The 22,434-nt window shown below is 40.4% G+C and overlaps 1 protein-coding gene across 2 annotated transcripts in view; it reads right to left on the reverse strand.

The window, feature by feature from the left end:
* The window catches only part of LOC126259807 (palmitoyltransferase ZDHHC6), a 124,211-nt gene that overhangs the window by 53,961 nt on the left and 47,816 nt on the right, over nt 1-22,434 (reverse strand). For both annotated transcript variants that reach the window (XM_049956841.1, XM_049956850.1), the window contains exons 2-4: nt 16,039-16,220; nt 15,587-15,671; nt 11,120-11,283 (exon numbers count right to left, since the gene is read on the reverse strand). In XM_049956841.1, the coding sequence (XP_049812798.1) occupies nt 11,120-11,283; nt 15,587-15,671; nt 16,039-16,220 (431 nt within the window). The remainder of the gene's footprint in view (nt 1-11,119; nt 11,284-15,586; nt 15,672-16,038; nt 16,221-22,434) is intronic.

Below are 22,434 nucleotides of genomic sequence, written 5' to 3' on the forward strand. Positions count from 1 at the left end.
CATTGCACACGAGAGCCAACAGTTGCAGAGCGTTCAGTGCACAAAGTTCCTAGGCGTTCACATAGATAACTGGCTCAACTGGGAATTCGACATACAGCAAACACTAAAAAAGCTTAGCTCAGCAACATTTGCCATCCGAATAATCTCCAAACTTGGAGACATCAACGTATCAAAGTCTGCGTATTTTGGCTAATTTCATTCGGTGATGTGCTATAGAATAATCTTTTGGGGCAACTCACCACTTTCAAAAAAAATTTTTGTAAGCCAGAAAAAAGTAGTCCGAATTATATGTAGTGTCCCTCCAAGAACCTCATGTCGAAATCTCTTTGAATAGTTAGGTATATTAACCACTACCTCACAATATCTACTCTCACTCATGGCTTTCACTCTTCTCAATTCCTCTTAATATGAAACAAATGAGGCATACCATCATTATAACACAAGGCAGAAAGGTGGTATGCACTGTGAACGGAAAAATCTCTCTCTGGTGCAAAAACGGGTAAAGTACACAAGTACAAAAAATTTTAATGCACTCCCAAGTAATATAAAGTGTCTTAAAAAAAATAAAATGCTATTAAAACAAAATCTAAAGGAATTTCTATTGGAAAAATGTTTCTACTCTTTAGATGAATTCTTCAAAAGAGATAAGTAATTTGACTAGTAATTCAGATTATTTCCTTTGTCATTGTTATCTGTATTGTTTTTTATCACTATTGTATTTTTGTATTGTATTGTTTATTATCTTGATTATATTATTGTATTGTACCAATTTTGAATCATTCATCTATCATGTGTAATATACCAGTATGTATTGTATTGTATGATATCTATATTGTATCTGCTTTGACTCGTTCCACATCCATGCGTAATCACGCCATACTGGATCTATGGAATATGTATCTCAAATAAAATAAATAAATAAATTGCTCCATGTAAATACTATGACCATAAAAATGGGCAACTAGCAACTACACAAATATTGCATAAGCACGTAAATAACAAACATCAATAAGTAAATGGACTATATGTAACTGTACTGGGATGTATCCAAGGCAACTGGACAACAAGCAGGAAAAAACAGTTTAAACTTGACACTCTATATGACGCATTTATTTATGTCATAGGTTTTCATACTTGGTGGGATCAGTCAACTCATTGATCTGGCTATGTGCTTTTACTTTCCTTCATTTCTTTGTGATTTCTCATAGACCCATGAAGAAAGAGAACTTTTATGAAAGCAGAACAAGTGAAGGAATAACACAACGCAATATAAGCAACTCACAGAAACAATCTGTACACTGTATTAACAATAACTAATCACCATTTCTCATTCAATAATGTTCCAAATTGTTTTTGCTTTATTCTCGGATGGTTTCCCTGATTATTTGTAAATAATGCATGTTCTTCACTCTACAGCAGACTGAAAATTTTACAATGCTGGCGCTAATGAAGTTTCAACTCTTGCTACTATCATCTCTCTGAATTACGAAGACCTATCTGTTCCTAGCACAAGATACTTTAACCCCAGCAGTTACACACTCCCAGTCCCTACTCCTGTTTAGTTTAACTTTACTCTCGTTTGTGTTGAGCGAACAAAAGATCACACATTGTTATCAGAATACGTTTACAACAAACTTTAACTTCCCTTTTACTTTGTCTTATTTATGAATATTCCCAGTATTCCCCTCATAATTTCTCACTACATATTGTGACTGAATCACTATTTATGATTCTGTGATGCATTTTTCTTCTATGATCTGTATCTAACTGGCTAGCACATTTTACTGTTAAAGTTTGACTGTCTTGGACCAATAACTATTGCTGGTACATGTAAATGGCTGAAAAAAACTTATCTTTAAAAACAATGCACTATGTCTTTCAAATCTTGGTGGAAACTTTACTGCCAAAAGAAATTTGAAGCTAGAAATCACTAACTCTACATATCCGCGACCTGAATAATCTGTCAGAAAATTTCCACACACAATGACTTCCCAGTAAAGTCAGCATAATCATATTAACACTATCTATCTATTTTATTAAGCATAACATATCTTTTGATCCCACCAGATGCATCAATCTGTTGATACAGTATGGTATGCCTACATCTAATGGGGTCAGTATAAGTGGGGAACAAACCAGCTTCTCCAGCCAGCATGTCACGTAAACCTGCCAATTTAAGGCCAAGCAACCACACCGTTTGCATTTCTATCCACAAGTTAATGTGTTCACCTCCACGGCAGACTGAAGTACTGATGGTGGCTCTGCACTACACCAGTTACTATTTCGACTGTTCATGTTATAACTGGGCCTGCTTGGGATCCAAGTAAAATGAGCTCCACCTATTGCTGCTGACTTCTACTCTATCAGACTGTGCTACCATTAGGCTAAGTGATTAATCTCGGGCTCGCTTACGAGTGATTTCCAGCAGTGTAATTCAAGTTGTGGTCCCACCGATTGTTTTCATTTGCAGTCCTGGAAAATTCACGAGATCAGTAACTCTTATGAACTGAGTGTCATTCATTTTGTGACTGATTTAATTAAGAGGGTTTATGGGACCAAACAGCGAGGTCATCAGTCCCGCAATTCTGAAGTTACTCACAGAAGAAAGAGGGTCCACTAAAAGTGGACAGATCAGTCAGGGGAGTCAAATGATAAAATAAAGAAGTTAAAACACACACAGTAAAGGGCATAAAAGGTGAGACCAAATCTAAAAACTGGAAAAAAAAAGAATGGTCTTTCCATGGGGGAATGGTCATGGGATCCCAGACCGAGAAGAAATGAACAGAGGTCTCAACCACAACCACCCTGTCTGTGCTCCAGGAGTAAAGCAAAACCTTAAATCTGGAAATAAAAACCACTTTCATGGAGGAAACTGAGGACCAGTTCAACCATCCATGAATCGTTTGCTAATATTAAATTTAAGGAATCTGGAAGTCTATACTTGGCACGAAGGGCCAAAAGAAGGGGACATTCCACTAATATGTGGGATTCTGTCAGTCTGACTCCACAGCCACATTGTGTGGACAGTTTGTTACAGAGGAGGAAACAATGGTTGAGCGTGGTATGAACATTGCATACACAGCATAAAACAGTAGACTCCTTCCAAGAGGAGCAGAAGGAAGAGTGACAAACTGCAGCAGATGCCTTGATTGTGCGGAGTTTATTACTATGAACAGTAGCACACCAGATGGCATTCCATTTTTGGGCAAAGAGAGATTTGACGTAGATCCACATACCCGCAGCTGGAATCGTGAAAGCAAATTTGGGAGGGGGGGTTTAGTATCTGCTTCTCTACCCAAATGGTAAGCCAGTTCATTCCCTGGGATGCCCACATGACTTAGGACCCAGAGAAAGACAACTGAGCAGGCAGCACAGCCAAGGGCAGAGAAAAGGTCATGGATAGAAGATACCACAGGGTGATGAGAGTAGCATCGTTCAATAGCCTGCAGGCTGCTCATTGAGCCGGAACAAATTAAAACACTGTGGAGGGAGGCCTGAGAAACAAAATGGAGGGCTCTGTGAATGGGTAGAAGCTCTGCCGTGGACACACTGTATGTTTCCAGCAATAAATGGTGTTCTACGACAGTAGAAGACGTGAAATTACCTCTCACGTTCTCGGCAGTGTAGAAGATCATGGAATCCTGGAACTCTGCACGGATGGCACGTACAAGACTCCAGAAAACCATTGGAGTGATAGAGACCTTAGGACCTTGGAATAGGTAGGTCCTAATCCATGATCTAGGCACCATCCAAGAGGGAGTGTGAAAGAAAATACGAGGGCGGTTCAGAAAGTAACCTCCGATTGGTCACAGTGCGGGTTGTGAGGGGAGTAGCGACGCCATCTGTGCATTCACGCACTCAACAGGTCAGTCGGCATCAAGCCGTGGTCGAGTGAACGTCGTACCTGCGCTAGTTTAGTTTTTGTGGCAGTTTGAAATGTGTGCTGCAATAGAAAACCCCGCCAAATGTGAAGTGCGTGCTGTCATAAGGTTTTTTACAGCCAAAGGATATTCTGCAGCAGCTATTCATCGTGAGCTTTGTGCCGTGTACGGACCAAGAGTTATGAGTGAAGGAGTTGTCCGTGAATGGGTACGTTTATTTAAAAGCGGACGAGAAAACGTTCATGATGAAGAGAGGAGTGGTAGACCATCATTGGTGACTGACGAACTCGTTCAGACAGTTGATGCAAAAGTTCGTGAAAATCGACGTTTCTCAATGTCGGAGTTGTCTACTGGTTTTCCACAGATTTCTAAGACTCTCTTGTACGAGATAGTGACAGCAAGATTGGGTTACCGTAAGTTCTGTGCACGATGGGTGCCCAAAATTCTTACCGACCACCACAAAACTCAAAGGATGGCCTCTGCATTAGACTTTCTGTCACGTTATGAGGACGAAGGAGAACCATTGTTAAACAGAATCGTGACCGGTGACGAAACCTGGATTAAGTACGTGAACCCTGAGACAAAAGAACAATCAAAGATGTGGGCACATTCAAATTCGCCTACCAAACCAAGAAAAGCCTCGCAAGATTTTTCTGCCAGAAAACTGATGGCAACGGTGTTTTGGGATGCCAAAGGGGTGTTGTTGGTTGAATTCATGGAACGTGGTACGACCATTAATCAAGACGTGTACTGTGAAACAATAAAAAAGTTACGACGGGCTATACAGAACAAACGCCGTGGTATGCTGACTTCTGGTATCCTTTTTTTGCACGATAACGCCCGTCCTCACTCTGCTCGCAGAACAACGGCCCTTCTTGAGTCCTTCAAGTGGGACGTTATCAACCATCCACCTTACAGCCCAGACCTGGCGCCAAGTGATTATCACCTCTTCATGCATTTGAAGAAATGGCTCGGGTCACAGCGGTTTGATGACGACGAAGAGCTCAAAGATGCGGTCACAGGCTGGCTCCAGGCACAAGCGGGTGATTTTTATGCAGAAGGAATTTCAAAGCTTGTGAAGAGGTACGATAAGTGCCTCAATCGCTATGGGGACTATGTAGAAAAATAGTGCAAAGTTGTAGTTGTAAGATGTATATATTAAAATATTTTTATTTAACTTGGTGTATTTTTTTAAATCAACCGGAGGTTACTTTCTGAACGGCCCTCGTATATGGGTTGTAGATTAGTTCAGACGTTCTTTGCAAAACAGTTTTTAGCATGGATAGGGACTGCAACTGCTGTGTTCGGATGCAGGCTGAGTTGGCATCCCTTCGCTCCCAGCTTCAGGCAGTGTTGGCTTCGGTCACACAGCTTGAGGCTGTTGCCAATGGGCATCACTGTTGGGGTCCGGATGGGAGTTTGTCGGGGACGGCCAGCTCGTCCCTCGCATCCCCCGATCGGACTAAGACTGTGGTTGCCCGGGATACTGCCCGCATTGAGGCTGATCCCTCACCTGTGGTAGAGTGGGAGGTCGTCTCAAGGTGTGGCAGGGGGCGAAAGACATTCCGGAGGGCTGAACGGAAGGCCTCTCCAGTTTGTCTGAAGAACCGGTTTCAGGCTCTGTCTCAGGCTGATACTGATCTTCGGCCTGACATGGCTGCCTGTCCTGTTCCAGAGGTTGCCCCTCAGTCTGCAAGATCCGGGCGGTCGCAGAGGGTGGGCTTACTGGTAGTTGGGAGCTCCAACGTCAGGCGCGTAATGGGGCCCCTTAGGGAAATGGCAGCAAGAGAGGGGAAGAAAACCAATGTGCACTCCGTGTGCATACCGGGGGGAGTCATTCCAGATGTGGAAAGGGTCCTTCCGGATGCCATGAAGGGTACAGGGTGCACCCATCTGCAGGTGGTCACTCATGTCGGCACCAATGATGTGTGTCGCTATGGATCGGAGGAAATCCTCTCTGGCTTCCGGCGGCTATCCGATTTGGTGAAGACTGCCAGTCTCGCCAGCGGGATGAAAGCAGAGCTCACCATCTGCAGCATCGTCGACAGGACTGACTGCGGACCTTTGGTACAGAGCCGAGTGGAGGGTCTGAATCAGAGGCTGAGACGGTTCTGCGACCATGTGGGCTGCAGATTCCTCGACTTGCGCCATAGGGTGGTGGGGTTTCGGGTTCCGCTGGATAGGTCAGGAGTCCACTACACGCAGCAAGCGGCTACACGGGTAGCAGGGGTTGTGTGGCGTGGACTGGGCGGTTATTTAGGTTAGATGGCCTTGGGCAAGTACAGAAAGGGCAACAGCCTCAACGGGTGCGGGGCAAAGTCAGGACATGCGGGGACCAAGCAGCAATCGGTATTGTAATTGTCAACTGTAGAAGCTGCGTTGGTAAAGTACCGGAACTTCAAGCGCTGATAGAAAGCACCGAAGCTGAAATCGTTATAGGTACAGAAAGCTGGCTGAAGCCAGAGATAAATTCTGCCGAAATTTTTACAAAGGTACAGACGGTGTTTAGGAAGGATAGATTGCATGCAACCGGTGGTGGAGTGTTCGTCGCTGTTAGTAGTAGTTTATCCTGTAGTGAAGTAGAAGTGGATAGTTCCTGTGAATTATTATGGGTGGAGGTTACACTCAACAACCGAGCTGGGTTAATAATTGGCTCCTTTTACCGACCTCCCGACTCAGCAGCGTTAGTGGCAGAACAACTGAGAGAAAACTTGGAATACATTTCACATAAATTTCCTCAGCATGTTATAGTCTTAGGTGGAGATTTCAATTTACCAGATATAGACTGGGACACTCAGATGTTTAGGACGGGTGGTAGGGACAGAGCATCGAGTGACATTATACTGAGTGCACTATCCGAAAATTACCTCGAGCAATTAAACAGAGAACCGACTCGTGGAGATAACATCTTGGACCTACTGATAACAAATAGACCCGAACTTTTCGACTCCGTAAGTGCAGAACAGGGAATCAGTGATCATAAGGCCGTTGTAGCATCCCTGAATATGGAAGTTAATAGGAATATAAAAAAAGGGAGGAAGGTTTATCTGTTTAGCAAGAGTAATAGAAGGCAGATTTCAGACTACCTAACAGATCAAAACGAAAATTTCTGTTCCGACACTGACAATGTTGAGTGTTTATGGAAAAAGTTCAAGGCAATCGTAAAATGCGTTTTAGACAGGTACGTGCCGAGTAAAACTGTGAGGGACAGGAAAAACCCACCGTGGTACAACAACAAAGTTAGGAAACTACTGCGAAGGCAAAGAGAGCTTCACTCCAAGTTTAAACGCAGCCAAAACCTCTCAGACAAACAGAAGCTAAGCGATGTCAAAGTTAGCGTAAGGAGGGCTATGCGAGAAGCGTTCAGTGAATTCGAAAGTAAAATCCTATGTACAGACTTGACAGAAAATCCTAGGAAGTTCTGGTCTTACGTTAAATCAGTAAGTGGCTCGAAACAGCATATCCAGACACTCCGGGATGATGATGGCATTGAAACAGAGGACGACACGCGTAAAGCTGAAATACTAAACACCTTTTTCCAAAGCTGTTTCACAGAGGAAGACCGCACTGCAGTTCCTTCTCTAAATCCTCGCACAAACGAAAAAATGGCTGACATCGAAATAAGTGTCCAAGGAATAGAAAAGCAATTGAAATCACTCAACAGAGGAAAGTCCACTGGACCTGACGGGATACCAATTCGATTCTACACAGAGTACGCGAAAGAACTTGCCCCCCTTCTAACAGCCGTGTACCGCAAGTCTCTAGAGGAACGGAGGGTTCCAAATGATTGGAAAAGAGCACAGGTAGTCCCAGTCTTCAAGAAGGGTCGTCGAGCAGATGCGCAAAACTATAGACCTATATCTCTGACGTCGATTTGTTGTAGAATTTTAGAACATGTTTTTTGCTCGATTATCATGTCGTTTTTGGAAACCCAGAATCTACTATGTAGGAATCAACATGGATTCCGGAAACAGCGATCGTGTGAGACCCAACTCGCGTTATTTGTTCATGAGACTCAGAAAATATTAGATACAGGCTCCCAGGTAGATGCTATTTTTCTTGACTTCCGGAAGGTGTTCGATACAGTTCCGCACTGTCGCCTGATAAACAAAGTAAGAGCCTACGGAATATCAGACCAGCTGTGTGGCTGGATTGAAGAGTTTTTAGCAAACAGAACACAGCATGTTGTTATCAATGGAGAGACATCTACAGACGTTAAAATAACCTCTGGCATGCCACAGGGAAGTGTTATGGGACCATTGCTTTTCACAATATATATAAATGACCTAGTAGATAGTGTCGGAAGTTCCATGCGGCTTTTCGCGGTTGATGCTGTAGTATACAGAGAAGTTGCAGCATTAGAAAATTGTAGCGAAATGCAGGAAGATCTGCAGCGGATAGGCACTTGGTGCAGGGAGTGGCAACTGTCCCTTAACATAGACAAATGTAATGTATTGCGAATACATAGAAAGAAGGATCCTTTATTGTATGATTATATGATAGCGGAACAAACACTGGTAGCAGTTACTTCTGTAAAATATCTGGGAGTATGCGTGCGGAACGATTTGAAGTGGAATGATCATATAAAATTAATTGTTGGTAAGGCGGGTGCCAGGTTGAGATTCATTGGGAGAGTGCTTAGAAAATGTAGTCCATCAACAAAGGAGGTGGCTTACAAAACACTCGTTCGACCTATACTTGAGTATTGCTCATCAGTGTGGGATCCGTACCAGATCGGGTTGACGGAGGAGATAGAGAAGATCCAAAGAAGAGCGGCGCGTTTCGTCACAGGGTTATTTGGTAACCGTGATAGCGTTACGGACATGTTTAGCAAATTCAAGTGGCAGACTCTGGAAGAGAGGCGCTCTGCATCGCGGTGTAGCTTGCTCGCCAGGTTTCGAGAGGGTGCGTTTCTGGATGAGGTATCGAGTATATTGCTTCCCCCTACTTATACCTCCCGAGGAGATCACGAATGTAAAATTAGAGAGATTAGAGCGCACACGGAGGCTTTCAGACAGTCGTTCTTCCCGCGAACCATACGCAACTGGAACAGGAAAGGGAGGTAATGACAGTGGCACGTAAAGTGCCCTCCGCCACACACCGTTGGGTGGCTTGCGGAGTATGAATGTAGATGTAGATGTAGATGCATTCCAGTGAATGGATACAGAGATCCCGACAGAGGGAAGTGAGATGCATGTCAACCGGCAACACCACCTGTGGGTGGTTGTCAGGAGGGTGACATCCTTCATTTGAAAAGAGGACAGGGTACACGGGATAGTCAGGGAGCTGGCAAATAGCAACTGCGTAAGAAACCAGGAGTTGGCTCTGTTGTATCTGTAGAGGAGGACTACCCTCTTCTGTGAGGAGACTGTCAATGGGACTAGTGCGAAAGATACTAATAGCCATAGGCACCCCACAATGGAGAACAGGCTCAAGTAGTTGCAGAGTGGAAGGAGCCGCTAAGCCATAAACCTGACTACCATAAGCTAGTCTGGACACAAGACCAGTGCATGGTAAAGTTGGAGAGCTTTAACAACCAGCACGTGAATGCAGAGTCTGAAGTGGTCACTGGGATGAAGGTCATTAGTGACCTCCCACTGAACAGTCTACGAGGGCAGGAGAGCAGAAAGAGATGTCAATGGCTGAGAATGACACGGTAGCAGTGCAGAAATGAGTGTGTGTATCCAAAAGAATTAGATGATTCCACCAACAGTGTGCCATTTCACGACGACTTAACTGATTTTAAATTACCAGCAATCGCATCTAACCCTTTTGTATGTAAAAAGGTGATACTTTTTCGAAACCCCCCTCTTTCCACGCAGCCAATAAAAACCTCTCTGACCAGCAGCATGCATTCTGTTACTGAACCCGCTTGAATTCTTTAATATCCCTGAGTCAAAAGGACTGGCTGCACAAGCCCTCCTATTTGATTGGGTATTAGTACCTACCAGCAGCCCACGCATTCTGCTGGGAGGTGGAACAGAAAACTTAGAAGGATCCAGAAACAACCAGGGAAATAGAAAGTCCACCTAGACAGAGCACACATGCCTAGGTAAGCCTTATACAACTGAGGTGCAGCAGGTTCCCCAGAGGTTGCCCACTAACGACTGTTCCACCTCATAAGCCACGCACCTCATCAACGTGCAGCATACCTTGAAATTAAGAGGATTTTCATAGAGGTTTTTACCTTCTTCACAATCCAGGGGTCAAGTCAAGATGCCTGTTCTCTGACACACAACATTCCAAAGTGGTCGCTGAAGCATCCCCAAAGCTTAGGGCAACAGAGGACTGGCGGTGCTTAGCAGTCCCCAGCTCAGGACCTCTGGGGTTGCCAAACCTGTGCCCAGCAAAGAAATGCTGAGCCCCTGAGGACAGTCCAACTAACTCTCTTCTGAATTTTATCGGAAAGCCTTTAAGTACTGCTCTTTGTGGCAGTCAATCTGAAAACAACACTTTCCTGTCTGTCAAATTTGAAATCTGGACACATGGGGAGTATGCCTTAGAATGTTGATGGGGTGGGCAGTAATGTATCAAGTGCTGGTAATTTGAAAAGTGTAAGATACAATAATGAAGATCGTGAGCTGTTTGTTCTGAAAGTTTAGCCTTGGGCCCAACCAAGACCACAAAGGCTTGTACTATTCCCAAACAAAAAATATAGTACTTAAGCACTTCATATGTGATAGCCACCATTTCCTTTTCTATTTGCAAATAATGTTCCTGAGCCTTATAATTAAGGTTTTGGAAATGAACGCTATAAGCTTTTCAGAACCGTCCAGGACCTTTGGGACAGGACGGCCTCGATGCCATGAGGAGAGCACTATTTCTTCTTAATAAATTGCATTATTATTGGTAGCTAGTTGCTGTTTTTACTTTTAGTAAAAATTAACTTTTATCTTTACACAATCATGGTCACACCATTACAATTTTCAATCTATAGCAGTTCATCAAACCTCAGGCTGTGCCTGTTTACAAGCAATGAGGAGCTAATATAAGCATATATATGTTGTTCAAAGCTCTTCGTTTTTCTGATAGAAGACAGACGTTACACAGGCAGAAAGCAACAAGAAGAAAAATTTCTCTTAATAATAGTGCACAGTTATTCTATTAATTTAATAAATTGATTCTGACCATTTACACTGTTAAATAACTTCCCACATGTCAAAACTGATACATTTTGAAACTTAAACAAGCATAAAAAAGATCTCATCTGCTTGATAATAGGGGTCCAGTATACTTACCCGATTAAGTGCTCTGTACAAACAGCATGTCAGCTCAATGCTTGCTTGCAAGCAGCCACATACAGCAAAAAATAAAAAGGCAGTAAAATACCCATGGTTACGATGTCCCACACAATTGTTGATCCATGGACAGTGATGATCCATCTTCATCACACAGTGACCACCTGTCAATAACAGAAATTCCAATTTTTTTCTCTTTAAGGATACAGAAATAGTCATTTTAAGTTTAAATATCTAAAATATGAAATATTCTTCTTACATTTTTCTTTTATAGTCACAGAGTTGGGAATGACAAAGTAACAACACACAATGAGAAAGACGCTTGGTATAATTGAAAATTAACAGTTAAATTACACTACGACTTTGTGGAGTAACTTTGGCAATTAACAATCATACTGACTTCAAAGATTTGTAAGTACTGAATTGCTAGGAAAATTACTTTGGGTTAGGAAGAAATTAATTTAATGCTGAAGAAATAAATCTGAAACATACTGGCTCCAACTTTTTAAAATTAAATAGCTGAGGTGTAATGCACATTTAAAATTTTAAACAATGGAAAATACAGGATTGAATGTAACAATATTATGAAAAGGATAATTGCTAGTCACCATATAGCAGAGATGCTAAGTGACAGGCAGGCACAACAAAAAGGCTGTCACACAATAAGCTTTCGGCGAACAAGGCCTTTGTCAAAAATAGACAAAAAACACACACAGTGTTACAGTCTTTTTGTTATGCCTATCTACAACTCCGCATCTCTGCTACATGGTGAGTAGCAACTATCCTTTTCATTGTTAACATTAAAAATTTAAAAATACAAGTAAGCATCATCCAGTTTTCACTATCTATATACAACAAAACCGTTTCCGTCACAATTACTAATAAACCAAAATTTCCACCACTCAGTCAATAATCTGGTAATGATAAAACTAAAAGATTGTTGTGGTTGGCCATCCTTCTCATCTTGTACGGGAAGTCTCCCCTGACCTGCAGTTCTGCGCGACTTTCCCAAAATTTACCCCTTTTCCTAGACCTCTCCAGTCCTTTTCCTTCACCCTTCTTCCTTCCCTTTCAACCCTTCTGCCTGAAGAAGGAGCCACTGGCTCCGAAAGCTTGTCAATCACAACAATCTTGTGTGTGTGTTCTGCCGCAACTTGATGAGTAGATTTTTATCCATCCAGTTAAATAATTTTATCAGTCAATAATATAGCATCTAACATGAAACAGAAGATACACTAAGGTAGTACAGTCAAAAGATAAAATTTGAGGATTAAAATACAATCACACAATATGGTGCATTAGGATTACTAAAATAGTAATTCAGAAGCAATACTTGTTCACTAACCCAAATATCTACAGATAGGCACACCTTTATAGATGGGACAAAATCCAAGGAGTATGATTATGCTAATGTTGTTGACGATTTTAAGATGCTCAACAACATGGTTATGAGTGCCCTTGCTGATTATAAATGTATGAATTTCGTGAAATGCACAAAGTAACCATTCACAAGTAATCCTACTGTGATAGTGGTGGTGATGAGAGGTTGGCATCGCTCCACAGCATCCCTTTGAATGGTTGGAAGTTAAAATTGACAATGCACGCTGTTACGAATGATGGAGAGCAATTACATAGAATACAATACTATGAAAATGGATAGTAAGAAAAATGTGTATCAGAGGGAAAACGCAATGAGTCCTCCCCATTACACCTTTGAAAAGGAGCAAGGCCATTAAAAAATAGTTAAAACTGACTGCTCACAAATTACATTAAAAACTTTTTAACATCTTGGTTTTATGTTCGTTTGACTACATGTTCATAGTAAAAAAGATCATACCTGAGAAAATACGAGAGGTAAAATCACACTACTGACTAATTGTGACTAGTTGTTCACTTTATAAAAAACATTCCATAAGAGCAGGGCCCACAAAAGATAAAATTTTGAAACTTTTACAATAATAGTGTTGTCAGCTAAAACTGATGACAAATCTTTGGAAAATCTAAAGGCCACTCTTTGTTACAAAATAAAACACATTTAGCTAAAATACCAGGTTATATTGCACACACTGTATACTGGAGGATCATTTTGTCTAAAAGGGTAGCTGCAGATTGTGGGAAAAGGTCATTTATCAGTTTGGACATCACCACTTCCATCCATCTCTGTGGCTGGCAGAACAAGTATTGTGGTCAAATGCTGTGATTTATTGATTACAGCTTGTTGATCATTACTAGAAAATGCTCTTCTTCGCATACTCACATCTTTTCTTCTCATTAGTATGATAAGAGCATGAAGAGGACCGGATGATCTTATTCTGTGCTATCCCAACATGCATCTTTGGCTCCTGCATCCCTATGTCACTGCCCCTGATTCCCATTTCACGAGATCCAACAAGTATACTGCTTTCCCTTGGTTCTGAATGTTTACGACAGTGTCTTGAATGTTATAAATCATTCTCTCTTTTGGGTACATTTCCACTACTGACTAAAGGGAACAGAGGGAGTTTGTGATGTTTTCTCAAAATGAAATACAGTTGTCAACTTCACAATTTTATATTGAAATTTAGGAAAAAATTCATCAGTAGAAAATGGTCAAACAGGTATGTAAAGTACTAGAAGCATACTACAAAAAATACTAAATATTGGCTTATAGCACATATAAGCAGATATAAATATCTTCATTAATGAAGCATAATGCCATGACATATCACCAAACGTACACACTGTATGCAATAATTACAACCACAGATTTTTTTTTATAGTGAATTAATCACACTTATATAAATGTCAATTTGATGCACTAGCAGCACTGAACAAATACTTTTTATGTGCTTTTATATAATTAAGGTATACTAAAATAGATATGCATGCGATAAAAAGCCTCTACTGCCATTTTCTAATAAATTATATTTTCCTAAAGTTTGTAGAGTTCCACTCATGACAGATTAATCTGTCACAGTGATGACAATTTCATATTGCAAAAATATATATCACCTTACTGCAAAAATACTGCCTATGAATGAAATCATAACTCTGTGATGTGTTAATAACTCTGGTAATAAGAGGACAGGCGGAGCATCCTCACAATGAAAAGACTTGCCTTCCCATATTTTACTGAGAGTAAAGCCACTGCCTTTATTCATCAAGCTATCAGTCACTTGTATTTCAACAGCCTCCTTTAGAATACAGACCCACAATGAACATAGTCTATCTTCGCAACTCCATTTGTTCATATTTCATTCAATCCCTTGTAGCAACATAATGTTCCGCAACCACAGATTTTCTCGGTTGCTTGAGTTTGGTGTGTCTCCTGTGCTTCCGGCACATTTCTTTGATTGTCTGCACAGTCTGCTCATGTCTGCCCCACCAACTTGGATGGACTACAGTAGAAACCCAGTTTATGAAACCCCATCACTGTACCTAATAGGGCACAAACTTTCAGAGGTGGACGGAAAAGGCATTTAATGTTACACTGAGTCAAGATACTGCAGACTAAGGATGCATTCAAGGAGAATGGGTACGGAGGGAGACATATGACTTTCAGGCAGAAGGTGCAGGCCGAGCAAATAGAACACAACAATATGGTTAAGACAATGGTGTATCCATCATAAGTCGGCAAAGTATCGAACAAAACTGACAATTTTGACTCGACATGACATTAAATGCTTTCTCTGACAACTTCCAAACACACATGCATTATTATGTTTGGTGAAGGATGACTTGGGGTACCATAAACTGCATGTCTATCACATTCCATTCAAATATGATAAGGTATAAATTGGGCAGACTGTGCAGACAGAAGATGACAGGTGCCAGGAGCACGGGAGACATACTGAACTCAAGCAACCAACCAAATCTGTGTTTGCAGATCGTACAGCTGCAAGGAACTCCATGAGATATGAATAAAATTGAAATATGAACAAACAGAAGAGCTACAACAGCCTTCATCATTTTGCGATTGTGTTCTAACAGAACCTGTTTACATGCAAGCTTTCTATAGCCTGATCCTTAGAGATAGCCGTTTCACTCTCAGTGCAGCACTGAACCCAGTACTCAATCAACTGCAGTCACACTCTTGACTGAGAATTATTTCCGAACCCACCGGGATGACAGAAGCACTAAGGGAGCAGAGTTCACACCCAGCATTCAGTGAGTGCATCCCCTCCACCACACCACCTGACACGATGCTCGGCCCTGCAGTGAGGAAGGGGGTAGGGAATATTAAGACTATAAAGGATGCACAATGTAGCAAAGCTGCTCATTCTACAGTATCACCTGAAGATGATGACATGGTACTCTTGTCAAAATACTGTGTTATGTAAATGTCTGCATTCAGTTGGCAGCCGACAGCAATACAAACATTTTAAAGTTGTTTACTTTTGCTTCCAACCATGCATTTTAAGAAATGCTCAAGATAAAAACCAGTGCCAAAGAAACTTTCCTGGCTCCCAGCAAAACCCATATACTTACATTTCCCACAATGGTGAGATCTTGGAGCTTTATAACCATGACACACATTACAGAACTGCAGGTATTCCGAATCGTCTGGATTCTCCTATCCACCATCAAAAGAGAAAAAAACAAAGTCTTCAGTTAATGTACAAAACTAATTAACAACACTGATTCTGAATGAGTTTTAAGTGACACTAGCTCATGACAAAACAAGGTTGACCCAAAACTGACCTTACTAACACTACTTAATCTGATAAAGATTCAATAATAATAATTTGTTCAATACATATACCTGGTTACATTTAATGATAATTACTGGTTACATTTAATGATAATTACTGGTTACATTTGGTCATAAACCAGCATAGTGTGTTTCAGTGCATTTCACCATAACAAATGTGAAGATAATTACATTGAAGTCCCAATTAATTTACATCTACAGTAAAGAAACTGTTGAGTAGATTACTCACTGGTTGCCAGTTTGGTGGTAGGTATCCTGGGCCATCAAAAATGGCATTTAGGAAATTACATATTGTCAATCCACTAAATAGCATGAAAACTGCCAAGTTAATAAAGCCACTAATGGACTCTGCTGGTGGCCACCACATACTGCAGCAGTGTACCATCATGAAAGTAATGATTTTGACAATTCCTGTTTAATAAGAAAAGTGAATATATTACATCTGAAGAGTCATATGTCTTAAATAGTCATAGCTCAGCAGTTGTAAAGCAATAAATCAAAAAACAAGAGTCTTTTCTTAGCACATAAAAGGGTGTATACAACATCTGGGAACACTTTCAATTATTTATTGCACAAGAACTTAACATTGTACAGATGTCATACATATTGCATTTTGAAGAGTAACTCTGAAAGTTTGTAATATATATATATATATAGACACACACACATTCAATATGCGAACCAGGAGTGACCCGGCAGACATTAATACGGTAATCTCGTACGCGCTCCACATTCACTTCACTCACACTGGGTCATCCACTTCTCTTTGCTGGGCACAAGCAACCCATCGTAATTAATTTTTGTGCCAGAGGTAAATGGCCTCCCTTGTTGGTGGTTTCTTACCGTACATGGTTCTAAACACACGTCAACAGCTGTAGCACACTTGTTTTTGTCGAACTCCTACACACAGAATGCTCGCTCCACACCTGAACTCGCCATGTTTGCAACTAGCGCTGACTATCGGCAAATTACCAAACTACGCTTTGGCGGTATACATTAAAAAATTTCAGGGTTTCTCTTCAAAATGACATGTGTGTGATATCTGTACAGTATTTGTTTCTTATGCAATAAATAATTGAAAGTGTTCCCGGACTTTATGTACACCCTTTATTACAGGATTAAACCTACTGTAAAAACATGTCCAGCTTTACATTTGACAAGTTTCGATAATTTATTATTTCTTTTCACTACTTGTTACTGACTTCTTATATTCAGACTATCTGCTTCAATTTATCACTTCAAACTTTTTGTCGGGTATCAGAATATTACTCAGACTATCAGAAGAGTTTACTTAGCATCAAGGGACACAGTTGATAATGGGCTTATATCACGTTACAAATTGTTTGTAAAATTACAAGCCAAGCCGTCAGATCATCATAAAGTATCCTATTCAAGAAAAAAATAAGCTCCTCTGGCAACAAGTAAGACCTATTTGGAACAGTGTACAAAAATGGGACAGGAAAAATTAGTGAGGAAATGAGATAAACAATGAAGTGATCAACGATAGTTCCCAAAATTGCAGATACTTTTAATGACTTTTTTCTGTGTGTAGGAGACAAATTAAGCCTGACAACATACTTTTTAGGTAGCCTACAGTTTCAGCATTCCAAAACAAGTTTGATAAAATTCAACTATTTGCTACATCTCCAAAATAAGTTTTCAAATCTCTTAAAACTAAATGCTTAGCCTAGTGATTACATTGTAATTAGTGGTAAAATAAAATCAGTTCAGCTGAACGCTGTAATGTTTTAATTTACTTAAATAATGAATCTTTTCATAGCAACGTCTTCCCAAACACATTTAAATATGCCATTATCAAGCCACTTCACAAAAAAGGTGATAAAACATTGATAAAGACTTACTGATCCATCTCATGAGAGACAGTATTTGAAAATACAGTGTACAACAGAACTTATATAACTCCTACTTTAAAAAAATAAAGTAGCATATAATTTGGATTTCAAACTTGATTGTCAACTGAATTGGCTGTGTAGATGATATACTAGAATCAATTAACCAAAATTTATAAAGATTGAGAGTATTCATTTATTTGTGTATTGTTTCGGATCGTGTAAATCATGACGTCTCATCATAGCCAAGATACAATCATACAGAGTACCTCTGAGCATATATGTGATTAGCTTGATGAATATTTGACTGACAGAACTTGGTAAGTTATAGCAGATGGGCACTGTTCTACTGCAGATAGACTTGCACAAAAGATCCACATGGTGAAATGAATTGCAGCTCGCTTTAAATGGGAATATATGTGACATAATGCCTATAACAAAGGGAAAGGACCAAATAACATCAGACTAGAAGCTTAGTGGAGAACATCTTTAACACAACACACTGTACAAGTATTTAGGAGAAATACTAGGATGTGATATGAAATGGGACAGTTACAGAAAATCAGTATTCAGTCAGGAACGCAAATGAAAAACTTCAATTTGTTGGAAAGATTCTGGGAGAATGCAACATGTCTGTAAACCAAATCACCTATAAGATGCTAGTGTGACCAAATCTAGAGTACTGTTGCTGTGTTGAGAGTCCTTTTCAAGTAGGCATGACGATGGGCATCAAACAAATTCTGAGACATTAGGCTAGGATACACCACAGGTTGGCAGAGTCAATATGAAAGTGCAACAGTAATGCTAAGGGAACTTAAATGGAAATCTTTGATGAAAAATTGTGAAGCCACAATGCATTAATTTCGACAATTCATATTCCAAGAAGACTGCATGACTATTATGCTGACACCACCTTATATCATATGTAGCTGTCATGAGAATAAGAGAGATTTTAGGGCATATACAGAGGCCTATATAGTCACTTTTCCCTTGCTCAATGTGCAAATGGACAAAACAGAAAATCAAAAATACAATGTAACATCCACAATGCAAAAGACAGTAGCTTGCAGAGTGTACAAGTAGATACAGATGTAATGTTTTAGATATTATGGAATAGTAGGCATATTAGTTTCATTTTGTCTTATATGCATGGAAGAAAACAAAATGCTTCAGTTCCATGTTGTTTATGTTTAAATATACACTCAGAATGTGAACCAATCAGACAGGTTGGACTGGGTTGAAATGGGGGAGGAGATCAAAAGGCGAGGTTATCGGTCTCATCAGATTAGGGAAGGATGGGGAAGGAACGCAGCCATGCCCTTTCAAAGCAACCATCCTGACACTTGGCTGGAGTGACCTAAATCAGGATGGCCAAATGCAGGTTTGAATGTTGTAATCTTGAAAGCGAATCAAACACGGCACACCACAGAGTTATATTTTGGATCCTCTATTGTTTCTCATATATGTAAAAAATTTCATTTGCATTGTCAGAATGTGCCAATTTTGTCCTTTTTACAGTTAATACAAGCATAGGAATAAAAACTAGTAGCAGTTTTCTTACTGAAAAGTAGTTATTAAAATATCTGATGAGAGTCAGTATACATAATTCAGAGCTTCTTAAACTTCAAGAGGTATAAGAATAGTCTACTATTATCGATGAATAATTTGAAGTAGAAAGAGTTACATTATCTGGAAAATCCATATCCTACTATTAATATAATGTCTTAGGTCAGTCACATTTTCAGTACGCGTGATTCCTGAGACAGGTGATATAGAACATTTATTGGGGAAGTTGGACTTGCGGTGCTTGAGTTTTTAGCATACTGAAGCATGTCGCAAAAATTATACTGGTTGCTTGTTCTAGAATATCCAGCAGAGTCACCTTAATAACAGAATTTCGTACTTTGAAAAATGCTTTACAACATATACATCCTCAATACATCCTCATTTCTCTTTCCCAACAACAACCAAAAAAAAAACTGTGTTATATGAGTATGTTACAATGTCACACTAGGATCAAATACAATCTCCCTAAATATATCAATAAATTAACACAGAAAGGACTAATATACAAGGCTATGTAAGAACTCAACAATCTGTCAGAGCATATTAAATGTCACACTGGTGATATGGTTGTCTGCAATTGAATTTAAAAAATTTTTGCATTACTACTCTTTCTCCACTGAAAAGATGCTTCACAAAAATTCTTAAAACTGTAGTGAAAGAATTTGGATTAATCAGATTTAACAATGGGGTTATTAGTCACTCATTTCCTAGTAACACTGTAATAGCTGTATATGAGATTGCATGTCAGTATAAGAATGGCCTGTGAACCACCCCTTCCCCTTTCTCCCAGAACATAATCTTGTTGCAGAGGGCACGATCTCCCCATGCTGTCAACAAGGAATGGTCACTGTAAGGGATAAGGAAAAATTAAGAGAGACATAACATGTGGTTTTTCTGATTTCTGGAGGAAAAAAGCAATTTATGGCATTAAATGGTGGTCCTCTACCTATGTAACAAATTATTGAAATATGAATATGGTAAATGAAGAGACATGATTTAATAAAAAGTACAGTAAAGAAAAAAATGAAGAAGATGGTAATGAACATGTGAAATACACTAGGATCGAAAGCCTCCAGGGCTACAGGGTTCTCAAGCTGTATCTATTGATAAATTTAATTTTCCTAACAAGGAAATTAGACTTTGTGATAATAACTGTTTTCTTGTAGTTATTTTAACAGTACTGTAACTACCAATTTTGTGTGTGTGAGCGCCACTTCACAGTTTGTGTGTAAAGTTTGTGCTTGATTTGGTCACTAGAGGCCATCTGGCCTGCTAATACGACAGCAGTGCATGCGCAGCTTGCCAGCCGTGCCCCCTGTTGGATCTAATGTCCATATAGGCCGGAGCGCAAGGCTCCTCTGGCCACTTGTGTATTGATAATTGTATTGTACCTTGTCTTCCATGTGCTTGTACTGTTTGAGCAATAGTTTAGAGTGTTCTTGGGTCAGAACACTTGAGAATGAGATTCAGCTCCACGTTTCACTTCCGTCATTGGTTCTTTGAGTTTAATTCCTGGAGAGGCAGTGCTTCCGTCATTGGTTCTTTGAGTTTAATTCCTGGAGAGGCAGTGCTATTTCCAGTTTAACAACTGCACTTGCAAAACCTGCAGCCCCATCAACAACATGTCCACTGCTGTTTCCTCCGAACAATGATACACCAGAAGACTGGGATGCTTACAAAAAATACATGCGGTAACATTTCCAGGTATCTTGGGTGACAGACATAAACCTGTGCAAGGTCCTTTTTTTGCAGTAAATTTCATCTTGCATTATCAGTTGTTATGTCAGCTCACTCCCTTACAAAAACCTTCAATTCTTTCTTTCAGTAAGCTGTGTGAGCTACTACTTTCCACCTATCACTGTAAACATACTCTCATTATTGCTACTCATGTGGAGTTTTACCTCTCCCAAAAACAGCCAAAACAGTCATACAGGCCATGGGCAGCAGAACTACGTGGTCTTAGACATCGTCATAACTTTGTGACAAACACAGATCACAGGTTTTGCTCCTGATAGGGAAGTTCGAGAGCAAGCTCTACAGTGTGAAAATTCTACACTTGCAGGTGTATTGAACATAGATCAGTCATTTGAAGTTTCACAGGCTGCAAGTAGTCAGACAGAAGTCTGGTCCGAAGTTTCACAAATCAGTTCCTCTCACCCCCTCCCAGACTTCAGTCAGTTTGAAATGGAACAGACACTATTGCAGCAGTCTAGCAGACATCTCAGCATCGTACACGTAATCATCGTCTACAATAATAACAGTCCACATTACAACAGCAACAGTCACATGCTCTGCTGGTCTCGTGCCCGCACTGCTTCATTCAACATGAATAGACCACGTGTCTCAAGCACTGGGCAATGTGTAACAGGTACCATAAGAAAGGTCACTTTGCTTCTGTATGTAACTCCTTTCCAAACCTGAGTGAGGATGAAATGAACATTTATGTGCTCGGTGAGTCAGCAGTGACAGTGTCATAACACAAGATATACACTGAATGCACGTGTTTAACAAACCGTTTAAATGCAGGAGGACACGAGTGGAACAGAAATGAAATCTCAGACTGCCTGGATTTGGGTTCAGTCCCTCGACTCCAGTGTCACACAAGCTGGTGAGTTATAACAAGCAATAGATTCCCATTCTTGGACAGTTTTCTGAACCTGTGACTTACAAGGCTTCATTAACATTCCTAGTTGCTGACAATGCTTACACTGAAAATCTGTTTGGTTTGGATGCTTTTAAGCTGTTTGGATTCTCCATCAATGATGAAATGCATGTGGTTTTTGATAAAGTTCCATATCAACAGTAAGGTGCTCTCTGTGCCAAATTTGCCTCTCTGTTTTCTCTGGGACTGGGTTGTGCAACAGAATTTCAGACCTGTATTACTATGAAACAGTTTGTCTGCCCCTGTTTTTCCTGGGCCCGCATGGTGCCAGTAACTTTACAGGATCAACCACATGCAGAATTAGATCAATCTTCAATCCCTTGATGTTATTCAACCTATTTCCTCCAGTGAATGGCCAACACCAAAGGTGACAGTAAAAACCTACCAGTAAATTATGCCTCTGAGGGGGTTTTTAAAATCTATTAATGTACAGTCAATGATTGATACCAGTCCTTTGTATTGCCCTGATGAGCTGTTAGCAAAATTATTGGGATGGGGTGGGGGGGGGGGGGGGCGGGGGGGCATTATTGTTCAAAGACTGACTTGG

Source organism: Schistocerca nitens, chromosome 1 (assembly GCF_023898315.1).
Source record: "Schistocerca nitens isolate TAMUIC-IGC-003100 chromosome 1, iqSchNite1.1, whole genome shotgun sequence".
Lineage (NCBI taxonomy): Eukaryota > Metazoa > Arthropoda > Insecta > Orthoptera > Acrididae > Schistocerca > Schistocerca nitens.